Source organism: Biomphalaria glabrata, chromosome 17, assembly GCF_947242115.1.
Source record: "Biomphalaria glabrata chromosome 17, xgBioGlab47.1, whole genome shotgun sequence".
In the NCBI taxonomy this organism is placed as follows: domain Eukaryota; kingdom Metazoa; phylum Mollusca; class Gastropoda; family Planorbidae; genus Biomphalaria; species Biomphalaria glabrata.
This window is the reverse complement of record NC_074727.1, coordinates 26,913,915-26,940,308: the sequence shown is the minus strand read 5'-3', so window position 1 is coordinate 26,940,308 and position 26,394 is coordinate 26,913,915. Positions and strand designations below refer to the sequence as shown.

The 26,394-nt window shown below is 35.5% G+C and overlaps 1 protein-coding gene across 3 annotated transcripts in view; it reads right to left on the bottom strand.

Moving 5' to 3' along the window:
- The window catches only part of LOC106079506 (uncharacterized), a 262,219-nt gene that overhangs the window by 203,213 nt on the left and 32,612 nt on the right, over nt 1-26,394 (bottom strand). For all 3 annotated transcript variants that reach the window (XM_056015519.1, XM_056015522.1, XM_056015521.1), the window contains exon 4: nt 9,964-10,031. In XM_056015519.1, the coding sequence (XP_055871494.1) occupies nt 9,964-10,031 (68 nt within the window). The remainder of the gene's footprint in view (nt 1-9,963; nt 10,032-26,394) is intronic.

The window sequence follows — 26,394 nt, the reverse complement described above, 5'->3', positions numbered from 1 at the left end:
AACGCAAATAAATCCTAAACCTGACAAACAGGGGCTCAGAGTTCGGCTGTGACTACTAGGTCATAGATTGTCTTATCTAGTCTTGTTATCTTATAAAATAAAATAAAAAATATATACTGCCTAATACCCCTTTATTGTATTTATATTTGATGTTATTGGGTACAATTTGCTGAAGAAAAAAAAATTTTTTGTGTACTTCTCATAATTGTTTGGACATCAAAAGTAGCAGAGGCTTGAAACATTGTTAAATTTATCATTAATTTGTTTGAATTCACCGCCATATTACTATATGTGTTGATTGTTGATATTGAGGATTGTACCAATGCTAAATTCATCATTTATGATTTTGAACTCATCATCATATTACTATAGAAAGAGATGCCAAGGAGTCAATCAAGAGGAAAGAGGAGTTGGAACTGGCTAGGCTTAAAGAAAAGTCTGCGCCAGAGGCAGACGGGGCGGCAGGACAGTCAGGGGATGTGCGATACAAGAATGTCTTAGACAGGCTTGACAAGAGTTTCCAGGGAATGAAAGATGACGACGACCTCCTAGCTTACCTAACACACTTTGAGGCCGTTGCAGCAAGGTGCAAAATAGAGAGAAAAGAGAGAATCCCCACATAAACTGACCACCGCACTCAGAAACTTCATGCTAAGGGACAGTCTGTTCCTTAGCGAGAATTATGAAGAAGTCAAGACTGCACTTCTTCGCCATGCAGATATCAACGCGGAAACCTGCCGCAAAAGATTCCATCTCGTGAGACCAAGTCAAAACGACTTTAGGAGATATGTAACAGAATTGAGAACAGCATTAGACAATTGGTGCAAGATGGCCGAAGTCGGTAAAACGGTGGAGGAGTTAAAAGACCTGTTGATCAAAGATAGGATCTTAGAAAGTGTTTCTAGTGACGTATACAGGCAACTAGTTTTGAGCAAGCACAGAACAGTAGATAATATGCTAGAAGTTATAGAAGGATTTAAGGTAGCTGGTTCTGATGTGTCCATTTGTAAGGAAGAAAGTGTATATGTTGCAGCAGCATGTAGTGAGTCGGGGTCAGATGTGTCTATTTGTAAGGAAGAAAGTGCGCATGTTGCGGCAGCGTGTCGTGAGCCTGTGAGAAATAGAAGTCCAGGGATTGAGAGTAGCTTAATTATTTGTTTTAAGTGCAAGAGGGGAGGCCACAAAGCGTCAGAATGCCCTCAACGTTCGCAACTTAACTCTAGTCCTGCTTCTGATGTTAGATATAGGAACGCACCCACAATCTCCACTAACACACAAAGGCCCAGTAGAAATGCATCACAAGGTCGCTACCAAAGGCAGTTTGATGGTAACGGTCGAAGAATCCGCGGCAATAGTGTGGGGAGACAAAGTTATGCTACATACGAGAATTCTTACAATAACAGGCACAGTAGAACGGGTGGTACTGGGGCATACCAAAACAGAGATCAAGGCCCAGGAGGTTCTTAGAGATGACTGAGTGGTCCTCACAATATTCAAAATTGTGGAAATTGTACTTTAGGGAAAGGAGATGAGTATTTTTCCCCCCTGTAAGAGAAAAACTTTTTCATATGTGGATAAGTCATTACGTGATAAGTCTGTGGGTAAGTCATTACGTGATAAGTCTGTGGGTAAGTCATTACGTGATAAGTCTGTGGGTAAGCTGAAGTTTGAAAAGGGAAGAGTAAATGGGATAAGTGTGTCTGTTTTGAAAAATTCTGGTTCGAGTGTTATAGGAATTAGAAGTTCATTAGTTGGTGAGAAAGATATGATTCCTGGTACTTATAAATTAAAACTTGTTGATGGGACAGTGAGGGATTATCCATTGGCTTGTGTGAGTATTGAGTCGAATTACATTGTCGGTAAATATGTCGTAGCTTGCTTTAAAGATCCGGTTGCAGATTTAATTCTTGGGAATGTTGACAGTAATGTGAGTCGTGAGTTTAATTGCTCAGCAGTAACTAGGTCAATGACAAATAAGGAGATTGAGGGCGGCACTGTAAGTGATTTTGGAGTATTGGAAGAATGTCGAGATGTGTTAGGTACAAGCGAAGAATTTTTATGTGAACAGTTGAGTGATCCGTCTTTAAAAGATCTATGGGAGCGACATGTGGACAGTTGTGTAGATAATAAAAAGAATGGAAGTGTGGAATATTAAGTGTTTGATAGACTATTGTACAGAGTGTTTAGGGGAAAGTTTGGTGAGGAAGAAAGACAGTTAGTTGTACCTTCAGCTAAGAGAGAAATTGTGTTGAAAACCGCTCATGAGAGTATGTTGGCAGGACATTTGTCATTAAGAAAGACTAAAAGTAAAATCTACAAATATTTTTTCTGGCAAGGTTTAGATAGAGACATAAAAGAGTTTGTGAGGTCGTGTGATATTTGTCAGAAAGCTAGGATGCCACGTCGTTGTGACAGAGTGGAGCTTGGCCAAATGAATGTTATTACCACTCCGTTTTATAAAGTTGCAACAGATATTATTGGCCCATTGGAGTTAACTGACAATAAGAATAGGTATATTTTGACAGTAGTAGATGTTGCTACGAGATGGCCAGAAGCGATACCACTGAGAAATATAAACACAGAAACAGTTATCGAAGCACTAACTAGTATTTTTTGTAGAATTGGGCTACCGACTGAAATTTTAAGTGATCAAGGCCCACAGTTTACTTCGGAATTGTACAATCAGGTCTGTAATTTTTTCTCTGTCAAACCAGTGCATTCTACCATTTACCACCCGAGCTCTAATGGGATGGTTGAACGACTTAATTCTTCTTTAAAATCCTTTCTAAGGAAAGTGTGTCAGGATAGCCCTTGTGATTGGGACCGGAAAGTCAACGCAGCACTGTTCGCCTACCGAGAGGTTCCTAACGAAACAACGGGAATGTCACCATTTGAGCTTGTCTACGGAAGACAAATGAGGGGCCCTTTGGCTATCTTAAAGCAAGTGTTCGTAAATAACGAAGAGGAAAATGGGTACAAGAACGTATTCAGTTATTTACTGGATTTGAAGACAAGATTATCTGTGGTGACTGCTATTGCTAATTTCAACAGTAAGGCAAACAGAAACAAATACAAGAAACAATTTGACAAATACTCATCGAGGCGTGATATAAATGTGGGTGACTGTGTTTTAGTCCTCAAACCACACAAAGACAGTAAGCTGTCCGTGTTTTGGCAGGGCCCGTATAAGGTTCTAAACAAGATTTCCCAATTTAATTATGTTATCCAGAAAGAAAATATGACAAAGATATATCATATAAACAGACTTATGAAATACCATTGTAGGGTAAAGAAGGGAGATAACCTAATTGTAGCAAATGAAAATAGAAATGAACTTTTGTCAGCTAATATGGTTTCAGTTGTAGGGGAGGAAGACGTTGCTGAGCAGGGTGAATATAATGATGATATGCTACCTAACATTCCAACGCTAGAAATTACGCAGAAAGAGAAGATTCACGAGGATGTCTTCACACAGGTCAAAATTAACCCCAATTTGAACCATATGCAAAAGATGCAAGTAAATGAAATTTTAACAGAGTATAGAGACATTATATCCAATGTTCCTGGCAGGGCCACTGTCGAAAAGTTTAAAATTAAATTTATTGATAAGAAGCCTTTAGCTCTGAAACCATATGCGGTGCCCATTCATATGAAAGAGAAAGTGAAGCGAGAAATCGACAACATGTTAGAATTGGGAATTATAGGGCCGACGGACTCCCCTTATGCAGCGCCAGTTGTTATAATTAAGAAGAAAGATGGCACACTCCGCCCTTGTATAGATTTTAGAAAATTAAATAATATTACTGAAATACCTGCTGAGGTAATTCCTGAACAAGAAGATTTGTTTAACATGTTGTATAAAGCCAAGTACTTTACATTGGTGGACCTAACAAAGGGTTACTGGCAAATTCCGATCAGTGAAACGAGCAAACCTTTTACAGCGTTTAGAGTTCTTGGGGAGCATTATATGTTCCACTACTTACCCTTTGGGTTGAGCGGTGCTCCAAGTCATTTTAATAAGGTTGTTAAGAGTATGCTAAAGGGAGTAGAAAATGTATTGTTCTACTTCGATGACATTTGTATTTTCAGTGAAGACTGGGAATCACACTCGAAGAGTGTCAGAAATGTTTTTTGCGCTCTAAGAGAGAACGGCTTTACACTAAAACCAGATAAACTTGAGGTGGGCTACACTAGTGTTAAATTTCTGGGTCATAATGTGGGACAAGGAGTTATCAAACCTGATCCTAGCAATGTAAAAAAGATCATGAAATTTAAAACACCCACTACAAAGAAAGAAATACGTAGTTTGATTGGTCTGATAAATTATTACAGCAAATTTATTCCGAGTTACGCGGATTTAGTATTCCCCTTTACAGAGTTACTACGTCGGGGCAAGTCTATAAGAGTGGACTGGAACTATGAGTGTGCGGAGGCATTGAATAGAGTGCAGACTTGTCTGAGTAAGTATCCTATTCTTCGTTTACCTGACCCTTCTCTATCTTTCTTTCTTCAGACCGATGCTTCAAATAAAGGAATTTCTGGTATTCTCTGTCAGTGTATCAAAGGTGTGTTACATCCCATAAAGTACGTAAGCCGTAAGTTGTTGCCTCGGGAGCAGAAGTACTCTATTATTGAACGGGAAGGATTAGCCATAGTATATTCTGTTAAGAAACTGGACAGGTATTTAGCAGGTAAAAGATTTCACCTGCTGACTGATCACAAGGCCTTATCGTATCTCAGGAGCACAAACTTTACAAATGCACGTATCACAAGATGGGCATTGATGCTACAAGACTACTCCTTTGACGTTGTCCACGTAAAGGGAGAGAACAATCTGCTGGCTGATCTTTGTTCAAGATTGATATAGACTTCCATCCGCCATTTATCTTATGTTTCTATGTGTTATAACATTTGAACTTGTGTTTTATATTATGCAAATGAGACTAATTTCAAGAATATAATGTGTATTTATTTACCATGAATATAACTTGGTATATTATATTAATGTTGTATTTGTAAATATGATTTTGTAATATAACTCGGTTCTTGGCCCAAGTTGATATGGGTCACCGTAAAAGTCAAGGTAATCAACTTTTCTTTGTTATTGGATTTTTATCTTGACGTGTATTGTGTCTCATTGGTTCATTAATTGGTGACTCCCCATCATTTTTTTTTGTCTTCCATTATTGCATTTTGAAATGTGACATAGATGCACTTATGATCTTTTTGTTCTTCCTTGTTCTTTCTACAAAGTTTTGTCTTCGATAGGATTTTTGATGACTGGAATTTCTTTCAAAATTTCCAGTTCGTCGAGGAGGGGGGATGTCGCGTAGTATAGACAAGTGTCTATTTCTTTCTCCTAACTCTGTTTTTTTTTATTTCCTCTACTGGTAGTACGTGTACGGGGCGAGAATGTCTTGTATTTTTTTTTGTTTTGAATTGTTTTGCCACGTCACAAAGTTCGGTGACATCTATCGGTCATTCTTTGTCATAAGGCAGTTCACCCTCTGAGTTTGGTTGTAGCGGACGGTGTGTTGGCCCGTAAAACGTTATTTGTCTGTTCCAGTTTCTCGGACTTATTATTCAGTTGGATTTTTGGGACCCCTGTTTAGGGTGAGTTATTCGTTTGTGATATCTATTATTGTATGTTGTATGAGGTTGACACTCTTTCTATTTTTAGTGTAGAAGTTGAAAATATTGTGTTTATTTCGTTTATAGGGTGTCAGTGTTGGAGTTGTGGGCGTCGCTTGCCGTCTCAGAAATACATATTGCAGTTTTTTTCATTGTCATTGTCAAATTGGCGATTATCTGAGGTCTAACCTTACTATTACCGAGGTTGGCAGTGTTGTGACGCCAGTCGGTCAGAGTCTGGTGGACCATAAAGCCAGGGTGACTAGTTAATAGCAGTAGCAAAGGTGCTTAAATTAATTATTGAATATCTTTATATATACCTAATATATCTAACTAGACATATGTTACCCGCGACCCGCGGGTCTTTATTTGCGCATTACTTTCGATATAGTCACTGAGAGTGTTTTGTAAACAATTAAACGAAATAATAAAGTAATAAGTAAAGCGAATGTGTCAATGTAAAAATAGTGTGAATGAAGCTATCAAATCAAAATAAGTTAATAGGCTTAAATCCATTTTTTTTTTCAAATTGAAACATTTGCTTCTAGGCCTACATATATTTGATTAAAATTTGAGATGAATAGACTAAATTTTGTATGTTCATGTGTATAAAGTATAAAGTAGATCTTAAGGTAGACATAGATCTAAATCTACACTAATATAGAGTTAAAAATTGGCTTGTATAGAGTTCATTCTGTGCTGGGCATGCGTGAACTTTTTTTCATGAATGAATATAGGCCTATCTCAACACAGCTACGCAGCTTTAGCGAACAGCGAACGAATGTATTAAAAATGCTTTAGAAAAACAAATTTGAATGTTAATTTGATTAAAATATGAAATGAATGGACTATAATTAGTATGTTTATGTGTTAAAGCATAAAACTATCTTTGCGAAAAGAAGTTTTATCATCTTAGAGTTCAATCAGAGTTTTAGACCTGGCCTAGGAATAGACTCAGTAGAGAGATGTGTTAATGTGTAACCATTTGGTAATGTCTAATGAAAGAATGTTCGCCAGGAAATCTGTAGTCACAGATATCAGGAACTAATTTATGTAAAAAAATGCTTTTGAATAATCTAGTGGATTGGATTTAGATGTATGTTAAACGTAGCTAATGATCCTTTCACGTTATTTCTCTTTCGCTACGAAAATAAAATTAGTTTTGCAAAAATGGGCTTACCCGAAGTCGATACATTCTTATCTATTAAAAACGAAAAGAGCGATAGCTTTGTTAAATGAATGGGATTATAAAGTGAACAATTAAACGAAATAATTTTTAGTACGCGATTCATGAATAAATATAGATCTAGGCCTATCTCAACTCGGCTTCGCAGCTTTCATAAATGAATGTAGCTTTAGAAAACCAAATTTGAATGTTTATTTGATCAAAATATGAAATGAATGGACTTTAATTAATATGTTTATGTGTTAAAGTATAAAACTATCTGTGCGAAGAGAAGTTTTATCATCTTAGAGTTTTAGATCTAGAGATGGGATTATAAAGTATACAATTAAACGAATTAATTTTTAGTACGCGATTCATTACGGTATTGTCTAATGAAAAAATGTTCGTCAGGAAATCTGTAGTCACAGATATAAGGAACTAATTTATGTAAAAAAATGCTTTTGAAACACAAAATTGAAGGTTAATTTTATTATATAATGAAATCAAAGAATCTTCTTTTGTATTTTCATGTGTCAAAGTAAAAAACTATCTGCGCAAAGTGTATTTCTTAAAATTAGATCTAGGTCTAAATCCTTTCGATCTTTTCTCATGTCAACATTGTAGACATGGCCTAGATCCATAAAATACTATAGCTGTAATAGAGTCGGACAACTTTATTTTTTTTGAGGGTCTTAAGTTTGTTTTAGGGCTACAATACATACACTACGGTCTAAGTTGGTACCCAAGGAACATTCCTGCCTAGTTTTATCAAGATTGGTCAAGCGGTTTTGATGTCTATAAGTAACATACATCCATACATACACCACACATTCTACTTTATAATATAGATATATAAATTGTCTATTTATCATCCTCATTGTACATACACATATATGTTTCATACAATTAAATTCATTTATTTTGTTATTTAAACTATTCACCTTGTTGTTTACTGTATGTACGACTGTGTGTGAATGATGTTCTTGTCAGGTTGAACCCCGGGACCTTAATAGTATACAGCTAGTTAAAAACGCAAATAAATCCTAAACCTGACAATACATGTCTCAGATTCCTACTGACACATCACATAGACATGTCTCAGATTCCTACTCACACATCACACAGACATGTCTCAGATTCCTACTCACACATCACACAGACATGTCTCAGATTTCTACTCACACATCACACAGACATGTCTCAGATTCCTACTCACACATCACACAGACATGTCTCAGAGTTCTACTGAAGAACTCAATGAACGGATGACCAAAAGTCCCGCAGCATTTTTTTTTTGTGAAGAAGTCGAGAAGTCCCAGACTGCACTTGCACTCCAACAGGTTAGTATGACATTAGAGTTAAGGTTAGTCTAACTTAACATCTTTTTGTTCAGTCGCTTTCAAAGTTCAAAGCGGAAACAAAATATTTAAAAGAGTAGAAAGCTTATTGAGAAATCCTACTTCTAAGTGTAAATGCTTCTCTTAAAAATGTTTTTTTTTCGTTCATTGTATGGCTTTGATTTTTGGTTGTGAACCAAATCTTTATATCGATTGATGACAACCATTTAATTTTTTTTTAATCACTGAATCTTTTCTTTTTTTTTTAAACTTTCAGACTTTCTCATAGAGAATGAACGCACATACACACATACATAACAAACACACACATACACACTCAAAATGAAGCTGCATTCTTTATGAATAACAATCAAAACTACATAATAGAAACCTAACAGAAACCTAACAGAAGCCTAACAGAAACACAATAGACACACTGACCACGTGAAGTGATGATAGAAAGACATAAAGAAAAACTTAGAAATTCAAAAGTTAACGGCCAAGATTACAAACTACTGTCGTCAGTTGGAACTGAAGAAATGAGAGACTAGATTGAAGGAAACATAAAGGTCATCCTTCAGACATTCAGATCAATAACCAAACCAAGTGCAAGAATATAAATATCTAGGTACAACCATCAACAACATCTAGGTACAACCATCAACAACATCTAGGTACAACCATCAACAACATCTAGGTACAACCATCAAGAACATCTAGGTACAACCATCAACAACATCTAGGTACAACCATCAACAACATCTAGGTACAACCATCAACAACATCTAGGTACAACCATCAACAACATCTAGGTACAACCATCAACAACATCTAGGTACAACCATCAACAATATCTAGGTACAACCATCAACAACATCTAGGTACAACCATCAACAACATCTAGGTACAACCATCAACAATATCTAGGTACAGCCATCAACAACAAACTGCAATGGAGTGAACACTGTCAATATCTTTACACCAAAATTCACCAGCGACTCTTCTATCTTAGAAAGCTAAGGAAATTTAACATCGACAACACAATAATTAAACTTTTCTACACAGCAACCATCAGCAGTCTAATTAACTTTGCCATCACCTGCTGGTATGGTAATACTTCACTGGCACAAAGACTTAGACTAAATAGACTAATTAAAAAAAAAACATCGTACAGCTACCATCTCTTGAAGAGCTTATTTATGAAAGATGCTTTTCCAAATCACTCATGATTCTTTAAGACAACCTGCACCCATTAAACCACTGTTACATCAGATCTGAACAAAGTGGTCGTCTACGTTCCATTAGGACTAAAACAGAAAGATTTTAAAACTCCTTTATCCCACTTTCGGTCAGAGTGATACAAGATCAGCTGTCGTCATCGAGAAACACATAGAAGTCCAATTCCTAAAGCGCTAGTTGTGAATATGTGCATGTGTGAATGTTGTTCGTATTTGCATCTACATTGTTATTGTACAGTAGTTACGCTGAGATTGTCAATTTTAGTCAAACTGAATTTATATTTGATTGGACCAATAAAAAATTATCTTATCTTATCTTATATAAAAAAAAATGTAACAGAGTACCAGACAAACAAATAAGAACTTGTGTTCCTCTTTTGAAAGACGTATCTAAATTGTTCTATCTAATAATGCTGTCAAATATTTAGCTCCACCTTCTTTATTCTAAGAAAACTCATTGTTCAGAATAAGCCATGTCAATTCCTAAAGCCCTGGTCCTATTTAGAAAGTGATAAAAAATGAACTGAAAATGTTATGTCCTAAATCAAAGGATGAAATGTTTACTTATCAATGGACTCAATTGTTTACTTACCAAAATGAGTGTGATTGCATCCTTCCTCTTTTGGTGGGGGCCTTTTGGTCATCCAGTAGACTGAGCGTCTAGTCACAAGAAAAATAAAATCAAAAAGTCATTTCACGTTCGTGATGTACTCCTTCTCAAGTCCTACAAGCCACAGTCTTGAATGTGTCCTTACGATATTGTTTGTATTAAGCTGATTCGAGAGTCTATCAAATATATGTTCATAGAATTGTATTGATCACGGCAACGTTATCATAATGCGAGCTGGTGCTATGTTTATGTATTTGTAGCGGCCCCCGTAAGGGGAAAAAGCCGCTATTAGATTTGTGCAAAATGTCCGTCTGTCTGTCTGTCACACTCAGATCTCGAAAACTAGAAGAGATATGAAAAATATTATTTCATCATTAAATGCGGCTTGAAAAGTTTAGGTGCAACTGCTACTTTTGGTTTTCTAAAAACAAACCGTTTAATTTATAAAATTAATTATGCAAGCGATTTTTTCATAAAAATACACCAATTCTAAAACAATTACGTAAATGTAAGGGAGGCAATGTTACTATATGCTAACAAAGATGCACAATTTTTGTGTATTTTCAGTATCACTAAGTCATATATATTTATAAAATGTACAGGAAATGTTTACAACAAATATAAATAATAGTTAAAGATGTTTTTTCTGGTCAACTAGCTGCTAAAATTAAAAGAAAACAGCCATGTTTATAAAGGCTAATAATGCACTTTGTATGTAAATATCACGCACATTTTTTTAAATGGACTTTTTATGCAGCGATTTTCGTGCAGTAGCGTAACGTCGCAACATGCTATGGTGCTAAACCAATTCCTTAAACTTTTTTACAAAATCAGATTTTATTTATTTTTTGTTTAGTGCCCCCATCCGAATAAAAGAAGATTATTTTTTGTGCGTTTCGTCTGTTGGTCGGTCTGTCCGTCACGATTAGATTAACATATAGAATTAGAGGCTATTGTAAATCTGATTTAACCTTTACTTTTTAATTCAGAAATATTGCAATAGTTTTAAGTATCTATAATAGATTGTTCCAGATGTTTTGTGAAAAACAAATCAATGCCAATGAATATTTGTTTGCTCTTCTAACTTATATTAGATTTTATTTCCATGCTTAAACGTTGCAAGAAACACATGATCTTTAATATATCGTTCCGGTTTTTTAATGTAAATAGCATATAAATGCTAAATAAAAATATCTATACTGATTTATATTGCATTAACTATAAAGTTGTTCCGGGTCTTGTTTTTTTAAAAATAAATTATGTCAAATGATTGTTTGAAATCGCATAATTGACTAATATTACACTTATATTCTTTGACACTACGTCACTATAGTTTATTTATCAATATCAATTGTTCCGAATTTTTAACTTAAAACAAATGTATGTCAAATAATTTTATTTTTTTCAAAAATATCGACAATAGGTTATTCAGGATTTTAAAATAAGAAAGTAATTTACTAGAAACGATTATTGAAAATCAATTTTAGACTTATTTTACAGTTAATTTTCTTGCCGAAACATAATAAAATAAATCGGTAAAGAATGATCCGGATTTTGTTTCGAAAAAGAAATCGACCTATATTAAACCTTAATTTTCTTACAAATCGTCGCCAAAAATGATCCGAATTTTATATGAAAAATCTAATAACGCTAATAATGTTTGAAATCCCTCTTCTAATAAATAAAACAAATAATTTTCTCATTTACGAAAATTGGTTGTTCTGGATTTTTTATGAAAAATAGTTTAACTCTATTTATGTAAAATCACACTTCTCTCTTACACTACATTTAACTTTCTAACTAAAACGTTAGAAAATCTAATTATCGTTAATATTATGCTCTGATTTTTAAGGAAAACAACTTCCTAACACCAAAGTATGGTTTAAAAAAATCTCCATAAGACTATGGTACATCTAATTTTCATAACAGACCATCCCACACATTTAATTAACGGCATTTGATTAATCTGGAATTCTTATTTTCTCTCACTATAAATATGTAAACATCCGGAACAATCTATTATAGAAACTTAAAAGTAATGCGATGTTTCGGAAGGGAAATTAAATTTTAATCAGATTTTCAATAGCTTTTAGGCTTTTTTCCCTCGCTATTAACATAACGGACAGACAGACTGACAGATAAAACAAAAAAAAAGCGTCTTCAATCCTTTTATATATATATATATATATATATATATATATATATATATATTAAGTCTAACTAGCTCATGAAATGAAATGCTAAAAGAACAAACTCGGTGCACCAATGTCTATGATCCCTCGAGAAGCTTCTCGTATAGATGACATTTTTTAGTCTAACTAGGACGTGTGACATAATGGAATTTTTTTCCTTTGACGTCATATGGAGTTAATTCTTTAAATGAAATACTAAAAGATCTCACTCGGTGCACCAATGTCTATGAAAACTCGACAAGCTGCTCGTATAGATGACATTTTTTTAACTAGGCCGTGTGACGTAGTAGATTGTTTTTCCTTTCACGTCATATTATGGAATAAATTCTTTTAATGCTAAAACAACTCGGTATAGTAATGTTTATTAAACCTCGTAATGTGACTCGCATTTTAAAGACATAATAGCTAGATTTAGATCTAATCTAGATTTTTTACACTAGATCTAGATTTATTTTTACACTAGAGCTAGATTTTTACACTAGATTTAGATTTTTTGTTCTTACACTAGAGCTAGATTTTTAAAACTAGATTTAGATTTAAGTTCTAATTAAAATCATTATAGAATCTAGATCTAGAATTTCTTGGTCTAGTTTAGAATGTTTGTTGTTTTACATGGACGACGGGGGATAGGAATGGGCAGGGTTTGAACCTGGGACCATCGATGAATACAAACGACAGTCCAGCGCGCAAACCGCACTACCAGACAGCCATGATTTAGGCTAGATCAAGATCTATAATTTTAATTTCTAGGCTTAAAGTGTAGATTTTTATTTCTAAAGTCTAGATTGTCAATATGTCAATATTGCAATGTTATAAAATACTAAAACTAATCTACTATTTTAATATTTCATATTGCAATTAGTCTATTAATTGATTATCTAGTGTTTTTTTTAATATAAATCTTATCTAAATTACATCTACATTATCCCAAATATATATTTTAGATCTAGATCTAGTAGATATAGATATTAAGAGTGCTAAATTAGTAGTTTAACTTAGGTAGATCTTTATCCTCATTCTAGTTCCATTTAAATGAAAATGCTCAATTATCTAAAATCGCTCTTCTGACATATTGTACATATCCGGTAGTTGTCATTCAGTAATGTGTAGGTATATTACCAATAGTAGGCTATTAGTTTGTAACCAGTTTGTCATTAGATTAAGAGCAATGCCTGGTCGTGCGGGTAGCACGCAGGACTGATTATCTCTACGGTCTCGGTTTCATACACTGCTCGACGCCATCCTCAGTCGACCAGTGAATATGCGGATCCGACAGGGATCCGTCTCCCACGGGGGCCGCCTCTGAGTTTGTGTGGCAACACAAACTCTCTTTGTAATCTTGTTTATTTTACTTTTATATTTATGGTCTAGCACCCAGGCAGATGTGATATATATATATATAATCTAGCACCCAGGCAGATGTGATATATATATATATATATATATATATATATATATATATATATATATATATATATATATATATATATATATATATAGTCTAGCACCCAGGCAGATGTGATATATATATATATAGTCTAGCACCCAGGCAGATGTGATAGATATATATATATATATATACTAGACATATGTTACCCGCGACCCGCGGGTCTTTATTTGCGCATTACTGTCGATATAGTCACTGAGAGTGTTTTGTAAACAATTAAACGAAATAATAATGTAATAAGTAAAGCGAATGTGTCAATGTAAAAATAGTGTGAATGAAGCTATCAAATCAAAATAGCTAATAGGCTTAAATCCATTTTTTTAAATTAAAACATTTGCTTTTGAATAATCTAGTGGATTGGATTTAGATGTATGTTAAACGTAGCTAATGATCCTTTCACGTTATTTCTCTTTCGCTACGAAAATAAAATTAGTTTTGCGAAAATGGTTTACCCGAAGTCGATACATTCTTATCTATTAAAAACGAAAAGAGCGATAGCTTTGTTAAATAAATGGGATTATAAAGTGAACAATTAAACGAAATAATTTTTAGTACGCGATTCATGGATGAATATAGATCTAGGCCTATCTCAACTCGGCTTCGCAGCTTTCGTAAGCGAATGTAGCTTTAGAAAACCAAATTTGAATGTTTATTTGATCAAAATATGAAATGAATGGACTTTAATTAATATGTTTATGTGTTAAAGTATAAAACTATCTGTGCGAAGAGAAGTTTTATCATCTTAGAGTTGAATTAGAGTTTTAGATCTAGGGATTTGATTATAAAGTAAACAATTAAACGAGTACGCGATTCATTACGGAATTGTCTAATGAAAGAATGTTCGTCAGGAAATCTGTAATCACAGATATAAGGAACTAATTAATGTAAAAAATGCTTTTGAAACACAAAATTGAAGGTTAATTTTATTATATAATGAAATCAATGGATCTTCTTTTGTATTTTCATGTGTCAAAGTAAAAAACTATCTGCGCAAAGTGTATTTCTTAAAATTAGATCTAGGTCTAAATCCTTTCGATCTTTTCTCATGTCAACATTGTAGACATGGCCTAGATCCATAAAATACTATAGCTGTAATAGAGTCGGACAACTTTATTTTTTTTGAGGGTCTTAAGTTTGTTTTAGGGCTAAAATACATACACTACGGTCTAAGTTGGTACCCAAGGAACATTCCTGCCTAGTTTTATCAAGATTGGTCAAGCGGTTTTGATGTCTATAAGTAACATACATACATACATACCCCTCACATTCTACTTTATAATATAGATATATATAGTGTAGCACTCATCCAGATATGATACGTATATAATCTCGATACTGGATCTCAATATATGGTATAGATTGGTTCTAGTTTGGTGGCTAATGGGCTATAGATGCAAATTTAAAAGATTTAAAATGGAAATGGACACTACAGCATACACACTAGACCTAGAACACTTAAAGCTTAGCTCAACACTAGACCTAGAACACTTAAAGCTTAGCTCAACACTAGACCTAGAACCCAGGTTGGCTCAACACTAGACCTAGACAACCCTATAGCATATCTTAACACTAGACCTAGACAACCCTATAGCATATCTTAACACTAGACCTAGACAACCCTATAGCATATCTTAACACTAGACCTAGACAACCCTATAGCATATCTTAACACTAGACCTAGACAACCCTATAGCATATCTTAACACTAGACCTATCAACCCTATAGCATATCTTAACACTAGACCTAGAACACGTAAAGCTAAGCTCAAGGCTAGGCCTAGACACTCTCGAACACAAGGCCTAGACACTCTCGAACACAAAGCCTAGACACTCTCGAACACAAGGCCTAGACACTCTCGAACACAAAGCCTAGACACCCTCGAACACAAAGCCTAGACACTCTCGAACACAAAGCCTAGACACCCCTAAAACATAAATAACACTTACTCTAGATACCCCTAAATCATAGATCAACCCTTGACTTAGATATCCCTAAAACATAGTTCAACCCTAGACTTGTACACTCCTAAAACATAGATCAAACCTAGGCTTGGACACCCCTAGAACATAGATCATCCCTAGGTCTAGACACGCCTGAAGCATAGATCAGCCCTAGGTCTAGACACGCCTGAAACATAGATCAGCCCTAGGCTTAGACTCCCTTTTAAACATAGATCAACCCTAGGCTCACTGGCGGATGGGGGGGGGGGACGGAAAGGGGCGATTCTCCCCTCCCCTACTCTGGGCGGCGGGAGGGCGAATTTAAATAGATAAATCACACTATTTATATCTATACTTATGTTATACTATACTAATTATTGAAATTTTAAGCTTTTTTTCCATTATGTAATCCCCCCCCACTAGTTTGTTGGCTGATTGGGTGGGGTGGTGGGGAAGATTGCGGAAGTCACTCCCCCCCCCACACACAACACTTAACTTTATATATATATATATATATATATATATATATATATATATATATATATATATATATATATACCCGGCCGCCCCTACCTATTGTGCAATGTGTGCATTGCTCGCAGGCGGCTGAATGTAGGGGGCGGCCAAATCGTTATTCTAAGGTTACCTTTTTTTTATTTTTTAGTTTAATAAAAAAAAGATTACTCAAATATTTAAACATTTAATATAAATTTTAATTATTCAATCATCCCTTCAAAACTATTTTAAACAAGGTTACAAAGACAGTTTGAGTGGAAACACAAACTTAAAATCGGCCCCCGGAGTGGTCCAGCCAGGCAGGCTTCAATATTTTCAGAAAGAACATCCAAATGAAATTATATCAAAGACAAATGAGAGATAAGAATGGAGAAAGAAGGTTGACAGATCTTGTGTAGTGCCCCAATGGTGCTGCAGATCAAAGGATAGGTGCAAGTGAATGCAAAGTTAGATGTGAACCTGGCCTAATTAGTTCCCCTTTCAGACCTTGTGGTCTATAGGGCTGATGATGTAAAGTTCATCTGTTTTTGTGGCCTACGGTTAACGAGGATGTCATGTAGCCAGCACAACGACCAACCGTCTTTACTTTTCCCCAACTAATGTCAGGTACCCATTAGAGCTGGGTAGACTCAGTGGCGCCCAAGGATTCCGAAGTTGAGAATCCCAGTCTTCGAACCCGGGACCCTCGGTTCGGAAGCTAAGCGCATTACCGAGCCTCTCCTGGTCTTCACTTAGTGTAATTGTTTTGAAAATACTGATTCCTTTATTTTAATTCTTAAAAACGATTCATTTAAAAAAAAAATTTAAGAAAATGAAGTTTATAAGATTACTATTCGTTTTAAATAAGGTCTAACTTATAATGCATACTACTTAGCTTTTTCTCTTTAAAAAACTGCTTGCATAACTGATTTTAAAAATTAGATTTTTCGCTTTTAGGAAAAAAAAAAGTAGCCGTTGCATCAGAACTTTGAATGGTCTAAAATATTGTGATGTCGGATTTTCAATACCTTTTCTAGTTGACGAGATCTAAACGGGATGGACGGAGCGTCTTTTCCCCTTTCGGGGGCCGCTATTACGGTTAACGAGGGTGTCATGTAGCCAGCACAACGACCAACCGCCTTTGCTTTTCCCCAACTAATGTCAGGTACCCATTAGAGCTGGGTAGACTCAGAGGCGCCCAAGGATTCCAAAGTTGAAAATCCCAGTCTTCACCAGGATTCGAACCCGGGACCCTCGGTTCGGAAGCTTTACCGAGCCTCTCCTGATCTTTACATAATATAATTGTTTTGAAAATGCTTAATCTTATATTCGAGTTCCGAGACTGCGTACTTAACAAATGTTTAAGAAAATGGAGATTATAAGATTACTATTCGTTCTAAAGTAGGTCTAACTTAAAATGCATACTAATTAGCTTTTTCTCTTTAAAAAACTGCTTGCATAACTGATTTTAAAAATGAGATTTTCGCTTTCAGGAAAAAAAAAGTAGCCGTTGCATCAGAACTTTGAATGGTCTAAAATATTGTGATGTCGGATTTTCAATATCTTTTCTAGTTTACGAGATCTAAACGGGACGGACGGACAGACGGACAGAAATTTCGCACAAAACTAATAGCGTCTTTTCTCCTTTCGGGGGCCGCTAAAAAACGATGTTCGTACTTAAGAAGCTATTTTGGAAACTTTTAATAGGAAAAATTGAAGCGGCGCGCGAGGGATTCCCAAGGGGTTTTCCAAAGGCGCTTATACATTTTTTACCTTGAATTTTCGCGGGTCTGTAATATTTGTTTTGAATGACGCTTACAGAAAAAGATCAGTCAAAACCTTTTTTTTTTCTTCTTAGTATCTACTTACTACATATAAATATTGTTGTTTAGTCGAATTCCCCGCCCTGTAAGTAGAACTAATAATTAAAAACTCAATGTTAAAAACATTTTCACTTTTATGTTAAATGGCTGTTAGTTAAGCATATAATATTTTGGAACATTATCGATGTAGATTTACATTAGGTTTAGGTTACTAGCTGTTTGGAGCAATAAGCCAACGACCGACCCCCCAAAAATGGGGGGAGGGGCGACAGCGAAAAAATATTTTCTTGTCATTGAAGTTAAGCCTATTAATTCGTGTCTATGACCAATGTTTACAAATTAAAATATTTTAAATAAGAGACGTCGTTTCATCTTCTAATAAGACCTTGTCAATAAATGTGTGAACTTTTTGGGGCGACAGGCGTATGCAAAAATAGGGGTTAAAACTTATTGACGAAAACATTTCAAAACGTCTCCGCGAGTGTGATTCATCTGGATTCATCTGGATTTTCATATCAGGGATTTTTCTTCCGACTATTGCACTTCATTATAGTGAAGATTTTTGTGAGAAAAAAAAGGTCCGCAACAGAGACGTCTTACGTAGCACGAAGATGATCGTAAAAAAGATCACGCCCATTACAGACGCCCGTGTGCTATATATACCTAGAATGTCCCTTGAATAATACTATTGACCAGGGCTACCTTTTTTTCTCTTTATCATCATACTTTATTTTACTAGGATGAATAGTGCGTTTTAAAAGAAAACACACAGATGTTGGCCTTTTTTTTTTTATATTCTTTCTTCTTATTGCGAGAATAAGGCGTTGTAAACGCTTGGAGAAAGAATTTCTGAAGCTGAAAACGCCAGAATACACTGAGCGCCGGGACCCGGACCCGAAATCATACCCCTTGCCGACTTGAGCGGAAATCCACCGAATGTTTAATTCTATCCCGAGAAAGAACTTTTGACAACGCTTAAAAATGATGTAGGCAACACTACTTTAAACAACAACAACAACAAACAAACAACGGACTCGTTTTAGTGAAAATTCATTTTGTAATTTTGGATTCTAAACAAAGTGTTAAATGAAAAATAAAACTTAAATATTGTGTTATAATTATGACTAAGTTTCTTTTTTTTTTCAATACATTCTTTTCACATTCACTGTCCCCAGCTTCTAAGAGGGGCTCGAACGAAAATTTTGTCATGTATGCCGCCACCCGCAAATGGTTAAGAAACACTGCAAGTCATTGTTGAAGTGACTTGTACTTAGAATTATTTATTTTATATCAACTTAAGAAAATCATTCAACGTTTAGTTGCTTCATTTTGTCCTAAAGGTTTAGTGGATACATTTGTAGGCACCTCCGAATCCGCGTATGTTAGATGATTGTGGAGACAATGTACATCTCTCCAAAATACAAGCGTGATAATCATTATGAAAGTTTACGAAATGGTGAAAACGTTTCACAGTCAATGGGTTCTGTGTTTCGAGTCACTTTATTCAGCATTTAATAGTCCATGTCGGTTGTCTTAGAAAGAAACAAATAAAGACATTACATGTACAAAAGGAGTCAATGATTAGAGCCATATTAATTCTGAAAAGACACGAATATAATGCAGAAAGAAAATTGTAAGAAATCGCTCTTGAAAAGAAACCAACAATAGATGCAACGCATTAAAGAATGCATGATTTTGAACAGCAGCCTTAGAAATCCTTGATAGAACGAATTATTATTGGCAATGTCTCGCTTTGAAAGGATCCTCAAATAGTTTATTAGACACACACACATAAAAAGGGTGTTTGTATCAATTAATAAAGTTGAGTTTGAGATTTGAGTTTTGAGCTTAGGCACATCGGCACAATTTAGGCCATGTCGTGCCCGTAAGCCTGCAAGGATCACTCTCCCTTTATATGTTGCAAGACATAAACAATTGCTGAGGTTTCGCCCAACGATGTGAATATGAAAGGGAAAAAAAGGAATGATCTAGAAAATGGATTGAAATCAGCGGGGGACATGGTGCAGCTCACTCGCAACACATTTTTGATTTCTAGAAAAAAAAAAGGGGGGGGGGGCGTCATTTTTTAATTTCGTCATTTTTTAATTTCGTACGCAGGCGACCACAACCCTCGCGGCGGCCCTGTATATATATATATATATATATATATATATATATATATATATATATATATATATATATATATATATATATATATATATGGTGACCCATCAAATTAGCGCGGACAAAAATAGCGCCGACAAAATAGCGCCGACAAAATAGCGCGAAATTTCCCGACAAAATAGCGCAAGACAAAATAGCGCGGACTTATATATGATGTGTATAAAAGTACCAGATTATTCGTAATTTAATTTACTGGGCATTAATTTTGTTGATGTCTCTATCTTGTTCTATATTAATAGATCTGAATGTATGCCATATTTGCAGAGAACGAGAGTACTTTAAATTTTATATCATTCCCCTTTTTTCACCTTTGATTAAAAAGTATAACTTGCTAAAAATAGGATTTTAAAATGTGGTGATCCGACAAAATAGGCTAGGAAAGTGTGTTATACTATAATCAGAAATCTGCGGCATCTTTCTTTGATCAAAAAAGGGCGTAAGGAATTTGTAAGACTATTGGGAGGACAACTATATTGATCGCCAGAGACGAAACCGCAGAGTGACTCCAAGATTTCCGATAGCATTATGGAATGTTAGAGTTCGTGTGCAGGACAATCTACCAGGAACAAACAATTCAGTGGAGGTGTGGCACCATGCATTTCAACTGGCTATTGACGGTCATCACCCTAATGTGTACAAGTTAATCTCTCACTTCCTCAGAGAACAGGAGAACACTGAGAACAAGATTCTGAAGTACAATGCTGGAGAACGAAGTAAAGCTGCAAGCAAGACAAAGTACCTCCAACTTAACAGACGACTTGAATTTATAGTGCCAATGAAGAAGCCAGTGATGGACGTGACATTTCCTACAATTTAACTTTGTGAAAGTTTGTGTGTGTAAATTTAACAAGTATCTTTGCGTGTTTTCTAAGTACACTTTTATAATGTAAATAAATGCTATATTTTGAAATTATTCATTTTACCTTATTATGATTTTTGCTTATTTGTGTTTTAAAATATCTAAAGTGTTTCCTGCAAAATGACTGAAAAATTATGATAACTTTAAAACAAAAAAAAAATAGTGTCTCTGTTAATATTTTACGATATCTAAGTATTTCTTTCAAAATGACTAAAATATATTTATTTCTGCGCTATTTTGTCGGGGCTATTTTATTCGCCCTATTTTGTCGGCGCTATTTTGTCCGCGCTATTTTGACGGGGTACCTATATATATATATACCTTGTCACAATCCAGGCGCCGTTCCTCAAGGGGCCGTTACATAATAAATGGCGTGTCCTGCACGGTTAGCCTGGTATAGAAAAGGAAAATGGCAATTGTCCTGGTGTACGCGGTCTCTGGCCGCGAGTCTGACACCCCGTCAGACAGAACAGTGTACACTGTTCTCATTCAGGCTTGTGAAAGGGAGCTCTTGTTCACTTTTGCTGGCTTAGAGTTCAGAGAGCCGAAGGCTCAACTCTACCTGACAGTTTCAAGAAGAAGAAGAAGTACATGATATTCGGTTCCACTCTACCCCACCCCTCTCGAAGAAAACATGACATTTTTTGAAACAGAATGGCCACAAAGTAAATGGAATTGCGCATGAATTTACAATAATTATTTTTAAAAAGACCAAACAGGCGTTTGGAACAAAATTAATAACTTATAAATGAATTTTTTTAAATATTATTTTTCGGTGGCGACCCTCAAAGCCTTAATCTAAATGTGTGGAGTCTCTTTTCTTTACTAGGAACACATCTGTTGTATTTGCAATGTAGTTAAAGCCCACAATTATACATTATAATTTTTAAAAGGAAAAACATTTTGAGAGCGTCAAAACAGTCGAATATCCAAAGAGCATTTCCCTTCGTAATGTAGACCAACATAGCCATGAGCTCTCGCTTAGCAGGAAGATAATAGGACGATAAATACGCCTAATAAATATACACACTTACACTACCTGTGCCTCGATTGACGCTCACACTTCAGTATCGGCCATTGCCACCATGTTACTTTATTTTCCTAAATGTGATCTGTCCTTTTCAATACAGTGATTAGTACGCTGTAGAAGTCAGGTGAATGCCTGGCAGTGAAGAATGCAAGAAAATGTCGCGGGGCGATCCATAGACAAGAGAGGGCCAACAACATGACTTTTTGTTGTTGAAGACCTTTGAGAAATAATGCTTGAGTTTTTACAATGTTTTGTTTTTAAATCGCCCTCCCCCCACCCTCAAAAAATTTGGATTCGCTAGTGCATACGCTTAGACATTCATGGAACATAGATAAACTCCTTAGCTTAGACATTCCTGAAACATAGATCAACTCCTTAGCTTAGACAGTCCTGAAACATAGATCAACTCCTTAGCTTAGACATTCCTGAAACATAGATCAACTCCTTAGCTTAGACATTCCTGAAACATAGATCAACTCCTTAGCTTAGACAGTCCTGAAACATAGATCAACTCCTTAGCTTAGACAGTCCTGAAACATAGATCAACTCCTTAGCTTAGACATTCCTGAAACATAGATCTACTCCTTAGCTTAGACATTCCTGAAACATAGATCAATTCCTTAGCTTAGACAGTCCTGAAACATAGATCAACTCCTTAGCTTAGACAGTCCTGAAACATAGATCAACTCCTTAGCTTAGACAGTCCTGAAACATAGATCAACTCCTTAGCTTAGACATTCCTGAAACATAGATCAACTCCTTAGCTTAGACATTCCTGAAACATAGATCAACTCCTTAGCTTAGACAGTCCTGAAACATAGATCAACTCCTTAGCTTAGACAGTCCTGAAACATAGATCAACTCCTTAGCTTAGACAGTCCTGAAACATAGATCAGCTCCTTAGCTTAGACATTTCTGAAACATAGATCAACTCCTTAGCTTAGACAGTCCTGAAACATAGATCAACTCCTTAGCTTAGACAGTCCTGAAACATAGATCAACTCCTTAGCTTAGACAGTCCTGAAACATAGATACACTCCTTAGCTTAGACAGTCCTGAAACATAGATCAACTCCTTAGCTTAGACATTCCTGAAACATAGATCAAATCCTTAGCAGAATCATTGTTTTTTTTTTTATTATCCTAGCGAGCTGACACTGAATCATAGGTTTTTGGTATTTTTTTATTTTCCTAGCGAGCTGATACAGAATCATTGGTTTTGGTATTTCTTATTTTCCTAGCGAGCTGATACAGAATAATTGGTTTTGGTATTTCTTATTTTCCTATGGAGCTGATACAGAATCATTGGTTTTGGTATTTTTTATTTTCCTATGGAGCTGATACAGAATCATTGGTTTTGGTATTTTTTTTAATTATCCTAGCGTCGTCCTGGCAATTTTTTTTTTCAATAACCAATTTGGCTTATATATATATATATATATATATATATATATATATATATGTATATAACTACATTAATTAGAATTGTTACATTATTATTTGAACATAAAATGTTAATTTTTAGTGGTCCTCAAAATGGAAAACAAATTTTATAGTTTTATGTGCTCTTTCTGTGAGTCAGTGCGTCCTGCTTAGATTGCAAAAACTAGAAAATATAATTAAATATAATATCATGATATTTTAGATCTGACAAAGTTCTGATGTAATGGCAATTTATTTGTTTTCTTAAAGCCAAAGTTTTAATTTAACAAAATAAATAGGAATAAATGTTTTTTTCATGAAAATAAAACCACTTTGAAACTGAAAACGTCAGGTGGTGATACAGACTTCTACATAAATTACTCTCTGGCTTCATTCATAGATTCACGCAATGGTAGAAACAAAGTTTGCATCAAACGTCACGATGGGTAAATATTAATTACTCATTATTAAATATCTTTTACATTTATTAACTAACTTAATGAATAAAATACTCATTCAAATGTTTTTATATGAACTTCACATTAGTTTATAGTCTTCATTTTATTTTCATATTGAAAGGAAAAAGAATTATATTTAGAACGCCCAATCGTTATATATCCTCATAATTCGCCTGACGACAATCTGCCGATTTCTCTGAAAACCCCATGAAAAAAAACTAACCCTTCGCACACAAATACACATGCACACACACTCACGCAAGCACACACACGCGCAAACATATGTTTATTTATATATATATATATATATATATATATATATATATATATATATATTTACAGAGAGAGAGAGAGAGAGAGAGAGAGAGAAAAATAGAAAGAAAGAGATCTTTATACGTTGTTGCTCCTTCGATAGCTTCGGGCTCTGGTGGGGGTGGGAGAAGCGGTTCCCAGCTTGCAGTTTTACTTTGTAAAAAAAACTCATTCCCCTGTGACGTCTATAGCTCACTATCCATTCTCTTCTAAAGGGCAGAGGTCAAATGAATGGAAATAAAGTAAGTTGGGTTACGGGGCGAGTGTGTGAGTGACAATCGAAGTACATGCAGCGTCAAAGTTTCATCGTAAGAAGATTATCTTTTATGTTCAGCGTAAGCGCTTATATTTAGAGTAGACTTGGTCAGCAGAAGACCACAGACTGAAAGCTGCTTCAACGCTGGTTCGACCACTTGGATTCTCGTAAAATAGGAGCGATGCAGATATAGTCAAATGTCTCGTTGAAAGACATTTTTAGCCGAACTAGGTCGTAATGGAATTTGTGTTCTCCTTTGACGTCATAAGGAATGAATTCTCGAAATGAGCTGCTATAAGAACTTGTTGCACCAATGTCTAGTCAAATCTTTCGTGTCAAAAAGACATTATTAGTCTAACTAGGCCCTGTGAAGTCATGCAATGGTTTTCTCTTTTATGATAACGGAGTAATTCTTGAGACGCAGTGCTAAAAGAACTCGCTGCACCAATGTCTAGCAACCCTCGTCAACTCTCTCGAGTTTAAAAACATCTTGACCTACGATTGACAAAATAAAAAAAAGATACGTTCTTCTTTCAAACTGTTCCGCGGCTATTCTACAATTATTTACTTATCAGTACGGTAATTCTGTAATTTACGAGTAAAATATGCGTTGTGAGAGGGGGGGCATTATTCTATACTAGGATGCAACGAGGGATGCCAAAAAAGGGCACACACACACACACACACATATACTTTGTTGAACATTGTGCTTTCTGGCTTTTCATATAAGCGATGCAAATAAATGGGGAGGCCTAAAAGTTGGTGGTTGGCAATGATGGCTTTCTAAACTGAATGCTTGCTGTACGACTGAATATAGCCAAAAGTTGGTGGTTGGCAATGATGGCTTTCTAAACTGAATGCTTGCTGTACCACTAAATAGAGCCAAAAGTTGATGGTTGGCAATGATGGCTTTCTAAACTGAATGCTTGCTGTACCACTGAATATAGCCAAAAGTTGGTGGTTGGCAATGATGGCTTTCTAAACTGAATGCTTGCTGTACCACTGAATATAGCCAAAAGTTGGTGGTTGGCAATGATGGCTTTCTAAACTGAATGCTTGCTGTACCACTAAATAGAGCCAAAAGTTGGTGGTTGAGAATGCCAAAAGTTGGTGGTTGGCAATGAAGGCTTTCTAAACTGAATGCTTGCTGTCTCACTGAATATAGCCAAAAGTTGGTGGTTGGCATTGATGGCTTTCTAAACTAAATGCTTGCTGTACCACTGAATAGAGCCAAAAGTTGGTGGTTGGCAATGATGGCTTTCTAAACTGAATGCTTGCTGTACCACTGAATATAGCCAAAAGTTGGTGGTTGGCAATGATGGCTTTCTAAACTGAATGCTTGCTGTACCACTAAATAGAGCCAAAAGTTGGTGGTTGGCAATGAAGGCTTTCTAAACTAAATGCTTGCTGTCTCACTGAATATAGCCAAAAGTTGGTGGTTGGCATTGATGGCTTTCTAAACTAAATGCTTGCTGTACCACTAAATAGAGCCAAAAGTTGGTGGTTGGCATTGATGGCTTTCTAAACTAAATGCTTGCTGTCTCACTGAATATAGCCAAAAGTTGGTGGTTGGCATTGATGGCTTTCTAAACTAAATGCTTGCTGTACCACTGAATAGAGCCAAAAGTTGGTGGTTGGCAATGATGGCTTTCTAAACTGAATGCTTGCTGTACCACTAAATAGAGCCAAAAGTTGGTGGTTGAGAATGCCAAAAGTTGGTGGTTGGCAATGAAGGCTTTCTAAACTGAATGCTTGCTGTACCACTGAATATAGCCAAAAGTTGGTGGTTGGCAATGATGGCTTTCTAAACTGAATGCTTGCTGTACCACTAAATAGAGCCAAAAGTTGGTGGTTGGCATTGATGGCTTTCTAAACTGAATGCTTGCTGTACCACTGAATATAGCCAAAAGTTGGTTTCTGGCAATGATGGCTTTCTAAACTGAATGCTTGCTGTACCACTAAATAGAGCCAAAAGTTGGTGGTTGGCAATGAAGG